Source organism: Macaca nemestrina, chromosome 10 (assembly GCF_043159975.1).
Source record: "Macaca nemestrina isolate mMacNem1 chromosome 10, mMacNem.hap1, whole genome shotgun sequence".
Lineage (NCBI taxonomy): Eukaryota > Metazoa > Chordata > Mammalia > Primates > Cercopithecidae > Macaca > Macaca nemestrina.
The window spans coordinates 120,352,240-120,368,422 of NC_092134.1; the positions used below are offsets into that span (position 1 = coordinate 120,352,240).

At 35.6% G+C, this 16,183-nt stretch overlaps 1 protein-coding gene across 1 annotated transcript in view; it reads left to right on the forward strand.

The window, feature by feature from the left end:
* The window catches only part of LOC105492101 (glycogen synthase 2), a 62,995-nt gene that overhangs the window by 27,519 nt on the left and 19,293 nt on the right, over positions 1 to 16,183 (forward strand). The window contains exons 5-11 of the mRNA XM_071072079.1: positions 2,279 to 2,423; positions 8,116 to 8,233; positions 8,415 to 8,535; positions 10,904 to 11,010; positions 11,688 to 11,747; positions 12,604 to 12,682; positions 13,459 to 13,572. Of these exons, the coding sequence (XP_070928180.1) occupies positions 2,279 to 2,423; positions 8,116 to 8,233; positions 8,415 to 8,535; positions 10,904 to 11,010; positions 11,688 to 11,747; positions 12,604 to 12,682; positions 13,459 to 13,572 (744 nt within the window). The remainder of the gene's footprint in view (positions 1 to 2,278; positions 2,424 to 8,115; positions 8,234 to 8,414; positions 8,536 to 10,903; positions 11,011 to 11,687; positions 11,748 to 12,603; positions 12,683 to 13,458; positions 13,573 to 16,183) is intronic.

The window sequence follows — 16,183 nt, forward strand, 5'->3', positions numbered from 1 at the left end:
GGATAGGGTTTCTGTAAAGCCACAGGTGTGGCCACGCTTACTACAGACCTAAAAGATAAGGGTGCCCCATGGGAGGAGGGAAAGGCAGAAGCATGCACACCTGCCTGACTTCCCCAAGGCCTCTCACGGGGTTTCCAGGCTCCTGCTATCCTGCCACTGTATTTGTGCATACTCAGCCTGCTCATTTAGAAAATCTATCTTTCCATCTCTAAATGTCCAAATGTTAAATGCTGTCTTATCTGTGACATGTGATTCTCTACAACAATAATAATAATTAATAAGAACAATGGCTAAGTGTATTGAGCACTTTCCATATTCCAGGCACTTTTCTAAACATTTGACATTTGTTATCTCATTTGAAATTCACAAAATACTCAACGGGATAGAAAACATTCTTTACTTCTTTCCAGAGTTATTTTTCTTAAACATCAACTCTGTCTTTACCACACCTCTAAACAAACACGTTCAGAGTGGCTTTTCTTGTTTATAGGACAAAGGCAAAATTCCTAAGCTCATCTTTAGGGATTTCAGTGATCTGGCCCTATTGTATCTGACCAGCCTCTGTCTCTTACATTCTACATCCAATGCTACAGTCACATCAGATGTGCTGCTATTTTCTGTACATGCCATAGCATTTTCTATACTTGTTCTTTAGGGCGGCTAGCATTTCAGCTAAAAATAACTTTCCCAGAATTAAACTTTCATGTCGTGGTCCAAATGCCATTTTATTCATCCAACCAGTTTGGAAATACAAAGATGAGTAAGTCTTCGTCTTTGCACTTGAAAGTCTTACATTTGTAGGGTTGATGCTGACTACACTTATTGCGTAGTATGAGATACTTTTGCCTACCTTCAGCCAGAGTGAATCAGTGCTGCTCTGATCCTGTAACTTATTCAGACACACACTCATTTCATTTCTACCTGTTTTTTAAACCCATTTTCCATTAATTTATAAGTTTCTTAAAGGTAATAGATACACATAAATTGCTCACAAAAGTTGATTAAATGAGAGATTTGGTTTCATGAATTAGACCGGACACATAGAGCTTTTAAGAAAACTTCTGCTAATCCAAGCATGTCATAAACAACCTGATTCAAACATTTTCAGAGAGATGATTCCAAATATTACAGTCATGAAAGAATGTTCTAGAAGTTTTCTTGTTCTAATTATGAGATTCCTCTAATGGGTCTCTTTTCAGTATTTTTCTCTCTATGATGCCATAATTATTGGGACTAACTTGTTGATAGAGTTGAAGTCTAAATGATATATAAACAGATGAATACAAGATTGTATTCATTCATCAGTCAGGCTGATTAGGGATCAAATTAGGGTTCTACTAAGATTCTTAATAGCAATGTGACCTTCGGCAAGTTTCTTGACCTCTAAAAGTTTCAATTTCCTTCTCCATAAAATGAAGACAAAATATGTGTCTCAGTAGTTTACAAAGATTAAATATGTCATTGTGCTTAGTGGAGTGCCTGACACTAGTGCTGAAGAGCTACTAACAATCTCCATTATGAAAAGCACCCTACTTACATAATGTCAGAAACTTTACATATTCTTTTTGTCTTAGACACTGCTAGTTTCATATGCAGCTATGTGAAACATTACATTCAGTAACTAAGTGCAATGGCAAAAGCCCACAACAGTTGCCGATTATTTAAGTGATTGTTGGGAATTTGACTTTTTTAAAGTTAAACTACCTGGAAGTATAGATAATTGCATAATCTAGCACAATATCTAACTAGAGTAACTATACACTCTTTGCAATTATAAAGGGGAAGATCTATAACCAAGGAAAAGCATTTGTCTTTCTCTTTCTCAGGTTCTCTTCCAGTGAATTAAGCATTACAATAATTATTCTTATTTTCAATGTCAAGTTTAATGTCAACTTTGTTTCACTGTTTATGGGAAAATGCATAAAAGACTTTGGAGAAAGGCATTAGCTCAGTATTCCAAGATGTAGAATAAGTAAAAGTGTAATTAAAATGTCAAAAATTCAAGAATTCTATGTGATTACAGCAAGGTAGAAGCATCATTTACTTAGGGAGTTAAACAGCAGTTTGGAAGGAGAAATGGAGTAAACAATGTCTTTTAAAGTGTAAGTTCTTGTGTGTGTTGTAGTAATGGGTTTAATTCAAGCTTTTATTACTTTTGTGTGGTCATAAAATTTTACATAGCCTTGAGGAAAGCCAATTGGTGAAACGTGTGATTTTGTTTTGCTTGTGTAGAAGGGCTAGTGTTAGCAAATGTGTGTTTTATTTTTGTTTCTAACAGTTTAACATAGACAAAGAGGCTGGGGAAAGGCAGATTTACCACCGGTACTGCATGGAGCGAGCCTCCGTTCATTGCGCTCATGTGTTCACCACGGTTTCTGAAATAACAGCAATAGAGGCCGAACACATGCTGAAGAGAAAGCCTGGTAATTATTATCCCTGAATCACCTATCTTTCAGTTCCAAGTGACGTTAGACTATGAGGATTTTGTTTTTCCATCGTGAAGTTTGAGGAAAAATTGCGTCCCGTTACCACGCAGCTCTTTAAGTGTATTTTAATTTTCAATTTCAGTAGGTTTGCAGGGAAACCAACACAAAGCTATATCTGGAACATGGCTAAGTGTTCAATCTGTGCTTGTTGAATAAATGAGCTATGCTTGAAGTAACCTCCGTATGACCTAGATTGTCATAATGAGTTGGTATGTGTAAGGAAGCTCAGTTGACTTTTGTCTTTTAAGAAAATGAAAGCCAAGAAAATAGAAATTTGTGTGAGACTATCCCAGTCCTACGTCTTGTAACGTTGCCTCATTGGTGCTGTGTTGGTAGAAACATGTTGTTTTACCTATCCCCAAATTCCTTGCAAATTTTTCTAGGAACTATCTGCAGACCCAACCAGCGCTTGCAATGTGAAGAACTTATACTCATAAGACATAGCCCTGTCATCCGGCCACAGCTGATTGGCCCCAAAGAAGACATCTTACATAAGCTGGGCCAATCAGAATGCTCCCATTCAAACGAATCTCTGAATGCACTGCCATATGATAGAATGCCAGCTTTGAGCTATTGGTAGTGTTTATTTTTCTATTCTGTTGCACTGGACGCAAAGAGATTAAACTACATTGAATTGCTATGAGAAGCAAAAACAGACTGAGAGAGAGAACTCTAGGTTCTCCGCAGTGATTTCAACCTTTTTTTTTTTTTTTTTTTTTTTTCTTGAGACGGAGTCTTGCTCTGTCACCCAGGCTGGAGTGCAATGGCCCGATCTCGGCTCACTGCAACTTCCGCCTCCCGGGTTCAAGCAATTATCTGCCTCAGCCTGCCGAGTACCTGGGATTACAGGCACCTGCCACCACGCCCGGCTAATTTTTGTATTTTTAGTGGAGACAGAGTTTCACTCTCTTGGCCAGGCTGGTCTTGAACTTCTGACCTCGTGATCCAACCGCCTCGGCCTCCCAAAGTGCTGGGATTACAGGCGTGAGCTACCGCGCCCGGCTAATTTCAACCACTTTTAAAAATCATTCCTAAGGCTCAGCTAAATCTTTGCCGTGAGGCACTCCGGCATCCTACTAATAAATTCCTTGTTACTATACTTAAGCAAGCATTAGTAGGTTTATATTGCTTGCAACCAAACCATCCTAATTAATATATCCTCCTTGCTTAATTCCTATGATCTTGTCTCTAGTTGTCCTTCTTTCAGATAGCAGAATGTGTAGAGGGGGTATTTCAAGGTGCTAGATTAAAACAAACAAAAAAATAAAAAACAATATAGAACGAGAACCCAACTAATTTGAATAGTGAAGCATTAAGAACCTATGGTAGCATTTTTCTTTCCAAGGATTCTCTTGGATTCACTTGGATTCTTACTCCCATTCTTCTTTAGGGAGTTTATGCCATCAATATGCTTGTTTCTCTCTTGGATATTCCTTTTTCCTGTCTACAGTATCTTTTTCTGAGCTCACAGAAATACTTCTTTGTTTTTGCCTATTCTAAAATGAAAATTTCTCTTGAGGTTGCTACCCTGCCAAATGTCATACCATCTCCTCCTTTCTCCTGCTGCCAAATATCTTGTAAGAGTAAACCATAATTGCTAGGTTCACTTACTCATTAGCCCCTGGGACTCTGGCTTCCAACCTCCAACTCTGGCCTAAAATTGCTTTTCCAAAAATCATCAAATTCAGGGTTATCTAATGTTTTTTATTTTTCTTTATATTCTCTAGCATTTAAAGGTGGTGAACATGTTTCCATTATTTTTCATGACACCGCACATTCTAATTTCTTTCCAGTATAATCTTTTCTGGTGCTTCTAATCGTTTTTCTACTTTCTTTTAGTTTTCAAAGTGGAAATTCTCCAAGATTGTATTCTGGGTCCTGCTTTCTCTATACACTATTTTCTTAAATTTTTGTTTTCTTAAGAATATAGCTACAGAGTAGTGGTCAAAGCATGACCTTTTTGCCAAACTGCCTGTATTCAGTATCAAAAATGATTTTGAGTATACGTTACTAGCTGTGTAACATTATAAAAGTTGCTTAAGCTCTCTGTGTCTTATCTGCATAATGTGGATAATAATCCTTTCTCTTAGGCCGGGCACGGTGGCTCAAGCCTGTAATCCCAGCACTTTGGGAGGCCAAGACGGGCGGATCACCAGGTCAGGAGATCGAGACCATCCTGGCTAACATGGTGAAACCCCGTCTCTACTAAAAAATACAAAAAACTTAGCCGGGCGAGGTGGCGGGCGCCTGTAGTCCCAGCTACTCCGGAGGCTGAGGCAGGAGAATGGCGGGAACCCGGGAGGCGGAGCTTGCAGTGAGCTGAGATTCGGCCACTGTACTCCAGCCTGGGCGACAGAGCGAGACTCCATCTCAAAAAAAAAAAAAAAAAAAAAAAAATTCCTTTCTCTTATCTAGAATTGTTGCAATGATTTGAAGAGTTGACATATGGAAAAAACTCAGCTCAGTGCCTGGTCCATTGTAAAGATTTAGAAAATATCAACAATTATTATTTTGTGTGGATCACTGTCTAGATTTTCCCCAAGTTCTCATCTATTACTGAGTACCCACAAACTAGCTTTACCTGGAAGTTCTACCAGAAACTGTAAACACTGCAATCTGGTTTTCTTCAGACTTGCAGTAGAATCATGTGGTGGCTCTGATGGAAATTGTGAAATCTCTGAACATTTTGTGGCTCAGGAAGGTCAATGGACTTTCAGTAGATCAGTAAATATATAAACCCTCCCAAGAGCATTCTGAAAAAAAAAGGATCACATAGAGTAACTATGACTTCGTATTCCTTGGTTTTTCTTGAAGTCCTCCCCAAATAAAAGTTTAACTAGAGCCATTACTTTTAATGCTGAGGGCACAACTACAGAGCAAGAGACAAATTGACTAGATCAAAAACATGCATGGGACCAGATATTTTTCAAAATATCACTATATAATCTTTGGCAAAAGCTTATATTTACTACTGTATCATTATGCTTTTGCCATAAATTTGACTCAAAATAATTTAGGATGTTGAAAAGGTGGTATTTTCTTTAAAATATTGGAGGGAAGGCAGTATTATAAATCTACTAATTACAGATACAAAACTGAATACAACATTTGCCTTAAATATCCTGTGTTGCTTTAAAAAATTTGTCATTTTCCCTTTAATATAATCATTAATAGTGTAGCAATTATTGATTTTTGAGCCCATGCTAATACCTTAATATGAACTCTAGCTAATACCATCCTTTAGTCAATGTTTTTCCTTTGTGTTGGTGTTGCCTAACATCAGAAATGTGGGTAACATTGACATTGTCTTATACTTGGGAACAATAGCAAGAAATTAGTGACCAATGTTGCTTCCAGGGAAAGATCTCTTTTCCAGAGAAAACCTATTCATATTCTATTATATGAACTAATTAATTTTAACTAATCAAACTAATTTAACTAATTTAACATCATTTCTTAGTTATTTTACTATGATTTTAGGTTATTTTTATATAATGGCACAGTAATACCATTATATGTTACTGCACCATTATATAAAAATAACCTAAAACCTATAACCTATATAATGGTGCATTAACATCCATATATATATTTCATGGATGGACATACTATAATGGTGTTACTGCACTTTTCTTCCCAACTCTGAACTTACATTGGTAGCTTGAAATCAGTCATGATGGGAATATTTACATCTTGGAGAAAGGGAAATACTAAAATTGTCTCTCTCTTTCTCTTTTTCTCTCTTTTTCCTGGAGTACTTTTTGTTAAATTTTACCAGCATATGACTGCACATAGGCCTGTGCATATGAGATTATTCTGTTATTAATATGGATATTAGAAGACCTCATTGGCCTAACTCCTTAGGCTAATAAACAGACAATTTCAGGACACAGATCTTTTTTTATAATTGTCTTCGAAACAATTTAGAAAATTGCTGAGGATTACAATCCATAATAAGCTGGTATCCACATACATTCTTGCCTTCTATAGCTTTTTGTATGGTACAGTTGTATGACACCACTGCGTCAAAAGGGCAGAGACTCCTGAGCCAGGCTGCTTTGGTTCTAAATCCAGCCTCTGTTACTTTGCACTCACTTGACATTGACCAAATGACTTAATATTCTGTAGGCCGGTTTCTTCATTTGTAAAATGGGGACAGTGAAAACAACTTACCTCATAGGGAATTTAAAAAATTATTATATGTCAAATGTAATAGGGCCTGGCACAAAATGAGCCCTACGTAATTGCTATAGAAAGATAAATACATTTTAAGATGTAATTGTCATACTATATGAATCACATTATATAGTTCATTTAGGAATTACATGAAAGCTTTTACTGGAAACGTTTGCTACTTAAAATTGATTCTACGGTGGCCATGTATGTAAAAGAGTATAACAAATGTCAGATTACTTAATAAAAACTCATAAAAATCAGTACGTTTTTATTTTCCACAAAAAATGACCAAAAAGCCTGGATTGATTTTGTGGAACCATATCAAGAAAATAGGCAGTTAACTGTAAAAGATTTTTTTTTTTTCTTTTGGGATGGAATCTTGCTCTTTCACCCAGGCTGAAGTGCAGTGGCACGATCTCAGCTCACTGTAACCTTTGCCTCCTGGGTTGAAGCGATTCATCTGCCTCAGCCTCTGCAGTAGCTGGGACTACAAGTGCCTGCCACCACGCCTGGCTAATTTTTGTATTTTTAGTAGAGATGAGGTTTCACCATGTTGGCCAGGCTGGAAAAGATTCTTAAAATTACAAAAATCTTCAGAGCCCTGTGCTAAATTTTTTTTTAACATAGCTTCTTTTTTCTTGCTTTTGCTTTTATGCTACTAAATGTGATAACCCATGTATTCAACTCAGTAGGTAGTTTCCATCATATGCTATGAGTGGTCCCTCTGTTTCTTGTCACAGACCACTATTTGGAAAACCAAGAATGTCTTCCTGCCTGAGCAACAGAATCTCCTGGGAAGAATGCATCAGTTGTGTTAGAAATAAGAAATAGAAATAAGAATGGAAATTAGAAGTAAGAGGCTGCCTTTTCCAATTTTCCAAATGTACAAAAGGTGTCCCATACACCTGTGGAAAACAAGATGGCAGGAGGCAGTTTAGTGCAGGGTTAAGGAAACACTATGTGGAGGCAGACTGCATGGATTCTGCTTCGACTTACCAGCCGTGTGCTCTTGGACAGGGTCTTTGAACAACTCTGTGCCTGAGTTTCCACCTCTGAAAATGCAGATAAGAGCACTCACTCCTTTGGTTTGTTGAAGAGATTGAGTTACACTGTAAGCCTTTAAAGCAAAACCTGGTGCACATTAAATAATCAATAAATGAATACTATAATAACAATTATTATTGCTATTGATTAACCTGTTTCATTGTACCAGTCCCTCATTGTTATTTTGGTCAGGCATTTCTGATTTCCTATTTCAATCAATAGACAAAATTTGTTGTGAATTTTTATGAACTTTTTATGAACTGGAAGTTTTATAAATTTTACTTTTTATGGTAGTCAGAAAGTAGAATGTTAATAAACATCTAGCTTTATAGTTTTAAAGATACTTATTTCTACAATGTACCCTCTTTGAAAAGAGAATTTTAATAATAATTTTGTTTTACTTTTCTAGATGTAGTTACTCCAAATGGCTTGAATGTTAAGAAATTTTCAGCAGTGCATGAGTTTCAAAATCTACATGCCATGTACAAGGCCAGAATCCAAGATTTTGTTCGAGGTCATTTCTATGGGTATGATTTTCTTTATTAAAGAAAAGAAGGATCAGATATGAGGGATCTTTGGTAGAGAGAAAACAGAATTGTAATAGTAAATGTTTATCTCTCCCAGCCCCCTTTGCACATTAACAGAATTCTTGTGTACATTTTGTTACTATTGCTGTATTTCATTTGAAACTGTTTTGTTTTGTTTTAGTCATCTGGACTTTGATCTTGAAAAGACTTTGTTCCTTTTCATTGCTGGGAGATATGAGTTTTCAAACAAAGGAGCTGACATCTTCCTAGAATCCTTATCCAGGCTAAATTTCCTGCTGAGGGTAAGAAAGCTTTAGGACATGATATAACACCCTTGTAGGGAGAACTTTCTTCTGTGGGAAGTGAAGAATAGTTTTCAAGAGAATAAATGATAATAGTATTCCAAAAATGGCTTCAGCCTTTCAGTTTACATATTGGAGTTGCCACAGTGTTGACTTGTCTATTTGTCTATAATGTTGTCTTTTTTTTTTTAGGAGAAGCTTAAGCTTATCCCATTATATATGCTATATTTTAAGAAGTCATTATAACATCCCTTTTACCTCACATGAGTTTGTAATCAATTGAAAAATTAGTATAGAGAAATCAAGTGATGGAGAGCAAATTATTAATTTTCAAAAAAATCATTGAAGACTATAATGGAAGATGTGGCTTATGCACATGGCAGTAGGCATCCTAATACTGAACCTTGTTATTACTCTTAGCCATTTAATCATAGGAAGCTCTGACCATCACTCTCCTCCCCCAACTGAAGCATGTGCCACATAGCTGGCAGTCGAACCAGACACCTCTAACTCTCTATAGAACAGGGCAGACACACACACACTTGGTTCACTCACTTCCCCAGCCACACCTCCTTCCTGCAACTGAGAGTCTTAAACTGTTGAACTAGTGGATGTCACATCACATGAAAGCATGAAGGAGGAAAAAGAAGGTTCTTACTCCCAACAATGTGAAATCATTTTTTCACTCAGGAAGGTGGGATACAAAGTGGGTTCTCGACTAACTGGGCAATACAATATGCATAAATAGAAGCAACTATTAAAAAAATGGTACCATGTCATAGGTATTGATGGGAGCTATTGGTTTATATTCCAATTCCAATCCCAATCACATAAAAATACAGAATAAGTAATAGGAAAATATTCACAGGAGAGGAGTGTAGAATTTCAATTTTAATGAGATAATGAGAAAATCTAAACTTTCCTGAGTTTTCTACTACACTCGAGTTAAATTTTTATTTCTCGGACATACATTTTTTGCTTTAGAGCAGACATTATACCAAATATGCTAAAAAAATTTACTAAAGTCACATTAATAAGCAAGCAATTCATTAATAAAGTCCAACTCTGCAAAATAGAACTGAAGGCTAAAAAGATTATTCTTAAATAATCTTACTTCATATTTTCCTAGTATATATTCATTCAACAAGCTTTATAATGGACTCACAACTACATCAAATATGCAGAGTCTTTAGGGACATTATTAATAAATGTATTTATATAATTATTAAATATTCACTTTATTTATAGATTTGAAGAAAAGACTGATTACCATTATACTAGACATAAAACATAAGTGCAATACTTGGAGAAGTTAAAAGAAGGAATTCTCTTTCCACATAGTACATTTATTCTTTGATAGCACATTGGCTGGTCCTAGGGTGAGTTTCCTATTGTATGCCTTTAGTAGCTTTCCCTAATAAAATGTCAGGCCCCGGAGAGCCGAAGCTACGTACCAGATGGTAAAGTGCCCCACACTTTGGAGCTAGTCAGTCATTTCCAGAACACATAAAACTTCTTAGAGGTGCATGATTTTAAGTGAGTTTATGCTTTCATTCTTATAGCTTCTTAATAAGTCATTTCCTTTCGAGAGATGCTAAGCCAGTAGTTTACATGTCAGCTTTGGCACTAACCTGTTGTAGGAACTCAGACAAAATATTTAACCTCTCATTCCTTTCTTTTGACATTAATCAAATGAGGAGAGAAATGCCTATTATACATGATTATTGGTAGTATATTTAAAGCACCCCAGCACAGTGCTCAGCATGTGCTTGTTTCTTTACTTTAGGGCTAAAAACCAAAATACAACATCATGAGAATCAAGACATTTAGCAGAAAAATGTGAATAATCTATTTGTCATCAATCAATGTGAATAAGCAAAAAAAATTAAATATTATTTTAGCTTTTACCAAAGCTTAAATCTTCATTAAATTTCCAATCTGAAATTTTAAAGAATTAATTTTGGTCTGGTAATATTAGCTCTCATTCATGCTATTTTTTTAACCACAGAAAAGCGCAGTGTTATCAATAGCAATTGTTATCTATTCTAGATTGTCAAAGGCGTGAAAATAATCTGTTTGAATTTTCAAACTGTTAATTGACAAATACTGATTGAAAGTCAATTTGTTCATTGACAAATACTGACTGAAAATTGAAAATTTAATTAAATGTTTAATTAAATGTTAATTTTAATTAAAATTTCTGAAAAAGTCTCAGGAAGGTGAATATAATTTGTCTGTGAATCATAATAGCTATTCCTTTTATCTACTGGTATTTAAAACACTACTTTTCTATGTGTAAGTTCAATCTATCATACTTTTAAAAAATCTTTGATAGTTGACTCTGTTGTGTTTACTAATTCCTCATCAGATGCATAAAAGTGACGTCACAGTGGTGGTGTTTTTCATTATGCCTGCCAAGACAAATAATTTCAACGTGGAAACCCTGAAAGGACAAGCAGTGCGAAAACAACTGTGGTAATCTCACGTCCTGTGAATGTTCTCAAGCAATAAATGTAAAAAGATTTCTTTTAAGTGAATGATATCTCATGTATCGCCTTGAACTTTGTTTTTTCCTTTAGATTATTACAGACAGATAATACTTGACTCTCTTTTCATCGTGCTACTATTTTAGATTATTATAATGCTTATAACATTATAGGTGTTATACAAATTTTGGAATGAGCTACTATTGAAGGAACAAGGCCCTGTAGAAATCTTTAAAGATGAGTCAAACATTTTGTAGCTTTTTTGTGTGTGAAATTCTAAAAACATGTCAAGCAAAAAGCTTAGTAATATGACCCCCTCTATACTCATAGTTCAGATTCAACAATGATCAATGATTCCCGTCTTGTTACATCTATGCATCTATCTACTCCTCCTCTCTGCTCTCTACCCTGTTCCTATCATCATGAAGCAAAAAAAAATTTAAGCACTTTGTGCTGGCCATGGTGTTCTGTTGCCTCAGCTCCGGAGATGTCAAGTTAAGCTGAATTGGCAAGTAGCAAAATAACAGAAGAGACTATAAAAAAGATACCTGTAATTTCAAAGAATGTAATATCAAAGAATGTCAACAAAACAATAGTATTATCATAACAAATAAAGATTAAACATTGTCATACTGTTTAAATGATAAATCTTTCTGTTTCAAACAGGGACATTGCACATTCTGTGAAGGAAAAGTTTGGAAAAAAACTCTATGATGCATTATTAAGGTAGGTGCTTGAAATGCTTTGTACTTCAATCACTCAAGGCTTCACGATTCAAACTTAACAATTTAGATATCATAACGTGTTAATTTTGTTCCAAATATAAAGGAATTAATCTTTGAAAGTGTGTTATGTCATGTGAACAGTGTTTTATCCTTCATTTGACAAAACTTGTAAACAGCTGTACAAATAAGAATCTGTGTCCGCTTACATAGTTCATCTAATCTCTATTTAATTCTCATCAGTTCTATATTCCTTAGCTCTAAGTAACTCTCCTCAGTTTCCCTACTTAATGCTGGAACTAAAAACACACATTATATTTCCTTTTCTTTGCTGGAGCTAGACCCTATACACACTACGAGTCTCTCCTCCCCTGCCTGTATCCTGTATGGCAGTGGAAGATATCACATGATGTATTACAAAGCGTACATTTTAAAGACATTAAAAATCGTTCAATCATGTGCAGTTATTTAATGAGAAAATCTATTTTACATTATGCAGACCTGCAGAGGATATAGCATGACTGTCATTAATAAAAAAAGGTGTGTTTTATGAAAAAAAAAAAAAAAAAGAACACAGTTATATTTAGGCAAGTTCTAATTCAATGATGAACTCATTAAGGGTTGATATGTCAGTCTGAAGCTGAGGGAGACTTCATGAGATTTTAATTCAAAATATATATTGACAATGTGTATTAAATATGTACTTAAATATTAAGTCTATATGAACACATTTACTTAATAGAATAATCAACATTATTTATTAAAATACATGAAATGTATAATATATAATCTGATGCTTAGGAATCACTGAATTAGTGCCAGCTGTTTTTATTCTTGTTATTAACATTTTTTCCCTGCAGAGGAGAAATTCCTGACATGAACAATATTTTAGATCGAGATGATCTAACAATTATGAAAAGAGCCATCTTTTCAACTCAGGTAATAAGGAAAAAAGCACCTACCGTGTCCCATAGTTATAAAATTCTATCTAATCAGTATTTTAATTTATTGGAATGTGCTAATTTGGAACATTTTTGGACCTGAGGCTAAAAAAGACATTCTTACATAGTCACTTAAATGATTACTTTGGACATTTTTTCATTAGTGGTTTTAAGGACTCCTTAAAAAAACTCATGAAATTTGTCTTTCCACTCACTTACAAAATTATTTTTGAATCAATATATTCATTATAAAAATCATGTATAGTTTAGTAATTACAAAAAAGTCCTAAATATTTCCAAAACATAGAATTTGAGTCACATTAGAGAAAAGAGTATTTCTTAGTCGAGTGGAATTATTACAAAAGAGATAAAACAAATGTGTTAGACTTGCATCAAAATGCTTGTTATAATAGGGAAGAATCAGGTACTGGAGGACAGCCTTGCTGAAAGAAATCAGTAAAGTTCATCTTAAGTCAAGACTTCAGGACACCTTTATATTCCAAATAAGTCCTGGAAGCAGTCAGGAAGTCCAGGTCTCTCATATAGTAGTTGCAGGGGGAAAGCAAAAGCTTCATGTGTTCATAGTATGCAAAGGAGATTTTTCAACCCATATCTTCCTTTGAAAGACACACAAGACTTAGTCATCATCATTAGTGCCGTCTCAAAAGACTGAAGGTGTGAAGGTTGGATGAAATGTCAGTGACTTATTGTTGAAATTAGTCACCCTTATTAATTCTTTCTGCAATTGACATTTCCTTCCCTCTCATACTTCAGCGACAGTCATTGCCCCCAGTGACCACGCACAACATGATTGATGACTCCACCGACCCCATCCTCAGCACCATTAGACGGATCGGACTTTTCAACAACCGCACAGACAGAGTCAAGGTAGAACTAATTGTTTATGTGGGGAACTTTAAACTTACATAAAATATATTTTCTGAGAATTTATTAGGAGCTTTTCTTAGTTGTTTTTACATCTACAAGAAATATTTTAAGTATTTTAAAGGAAAAGTGGCTCAGTTTCTTGTCTCGGATAACTAAAGTATAATGAATATTTTCGTATAATTCTTGAAAATTGAAGCATATTCATGGCTTTGTGCTATAATTCTAGCATTTATTTCCACTGTGCAATACTGCCAATAAGCATAAGGAAATTACTTTTTAATGATACCAATTATTCTAAGAATTATTTGAATGAAGGAATTGTTGATATTAACATGAATTGTGTTTGTTTCTTTCTAATAAACTTCAACTTAAGGGGATAATATGAGAAGCTTCCAGTTTCGGAGAATGTGGCTGATAATGTTTTTATATAATTTTCTATAGAGCAATTCATTCTTTTGGCTTGAGTTTCTACAATGACTAGGCACAATTTTACTTGCTGAGGACATTTATATGAATAAGACCTGGTTTCTGCCACCATGGAGCTTAAACTATATAATATTTACTGAGGGCCTGCTGTATTCCAAGCATGGTTCTGGATATAGAAGATGAATATGAACATGCAAACAGATAATTGCTTACCTCTACTAAGCTCCATCCACTAATGTTCAAGATCAAATGGCCACAACAAATATTTTCAAATGACCCCACTTTCACCCCTTTCTTTCTTTCGTTTTTAGCAGGTGACCTAATTGAGAATTAAATGAATTATGAACTCCTTCAGTGTCCTCCCAAGCTGGCCTCAAATATAGATTTTGACCATCCTTACATTTTTTCCTTCAGGTTCTTACAACTATTCTAAGATTTCAATACGCACATTCTTAGGAAACTTGCCTTATCTTTTTACCTTCTGTTCTATTGTACATTTCATCGTTATCACTAGCTTCTTCTCTTGCTATCTATAAATATTTCTTATATTTATCCATGTTAAAAAAGTCAGACAAATAAATTTGGCCTCCACCCTCTTTCCCTTTGATGTTTTTACAAAACCATGGGAGAGATGGTTGCATGTAGAAAAGGTCATCCTTAGTGACTGTTGGATACTGGGAGTAAGAAAGAGGGAAAATTCAAGAATAATAGCCTCTTGGCTTCAGTATTTAACCAATGCTTCCTAAAAATCAAAACAAGTCTTTAGCAGAAACTGGTTTGAGGGTCATGTCATGAACTGAGTTCGGTTTCTGATGAATTGAGTTTGAGTTACATGTCAGATATACAACTTGAGATGTTTAATGGGCACTGAGAAAACATAGGCCTGGAGCTGATGAGGGCAATCTTGAAGGAGAGATATTGGTGCATGGGCAGCAGTGGACATCATGGAATGATGACCCTGACACACTGAAAACCAGGTTGAGGGCCAGGACAGTGGTTCACACATATAATTCCAGCACTTTGGGAGGTTGAGGTAGGTAGATCGCTTGAGCCCAGGAATTCAAGACTAGCCTGGGCAACATGGTGAAACCCTGTCTCTACAAAAAAATGCAAAGAAATTAGCCAGGTGTGGTGATACATGCCTGTAGTACCAGCTACTAGGGAGGCGTAAGTGGGAGGATTCCTTGAGCCCAGGAGGTAGAGGCTGCAGTTGTGCCACTGCCCTCCAGCATGGGTGACAGAGTGAGACTCTGTCTCAAAAAAACATAAAATAAAAATAAAAAAGACTAGGTTGAATGAGTAGAGAAAAATGTCAGTCCAAGGAAACTTCAAGATTTAAGAGAAAATTAGAGGAAGAAAAGTGAGGGAAAGAAAGAAAGAGCAGAGAATAAAAAGAAAAATATTTCAGAAATTGAAGTAGGAGAAATTTTCTTAATTGTAGGAAGACTTCATTATACAGTATTAAGTAACACAAACAGTTTATAAAATGTTCCATGCTGTGAAACATTTATATCAAACATATCCATATGCACATAGATGGCCCTAGGCCATAGCATTGTTACTGAGATGCCAGGTTTTTGATCTGGGTCCCCTTGCTCGTGAGGCAGAAAGCCAGTTACTGAGAAAATGAGTACTGCCAGGGAAGAAGCCCTGTACGGGTGCTGCAGCCTAGGAGAATGAGAGATCAGCCTCATACTCATCTCCCCATCTGACTAAAATTGGGGAGTTTACACAAGCGGGGAAGGAACGTAAAAGAGGAATTAGGAAAGGATAAAGAAGCAATCAGGAGGAAGAGGGGTCTGGCATCTCATTGTCTGGATGTGGTGATCTGGTGAGCTTCTGTGCCTTACCTGAGGATCACTTTCCTGAGGGAGGAACTCAGATGAGACAAATGTAAATTTCAAGTTTTAAGATCAGAAGTGGCGATTTCTATGTTTATTTAAAAACCCATAAGTATTATTTCTATAGGACAATGGGGCCACTTTCATTGTAAGTGGTTTTTATTTTCTCATTTGTGTTTCTGTATTTCTGAAATATATTCACCTAGCACACCTCCTACAATCAGTGAGCTACATCCCTGGGAATGCAGGAATGTATCCATCAAGGTAAAAATAATACTGAGGGATAGAAATAATTTCTAAGAGATAGAAAAACCTATCCCTTAGACTTTTTAGTATTATATCCA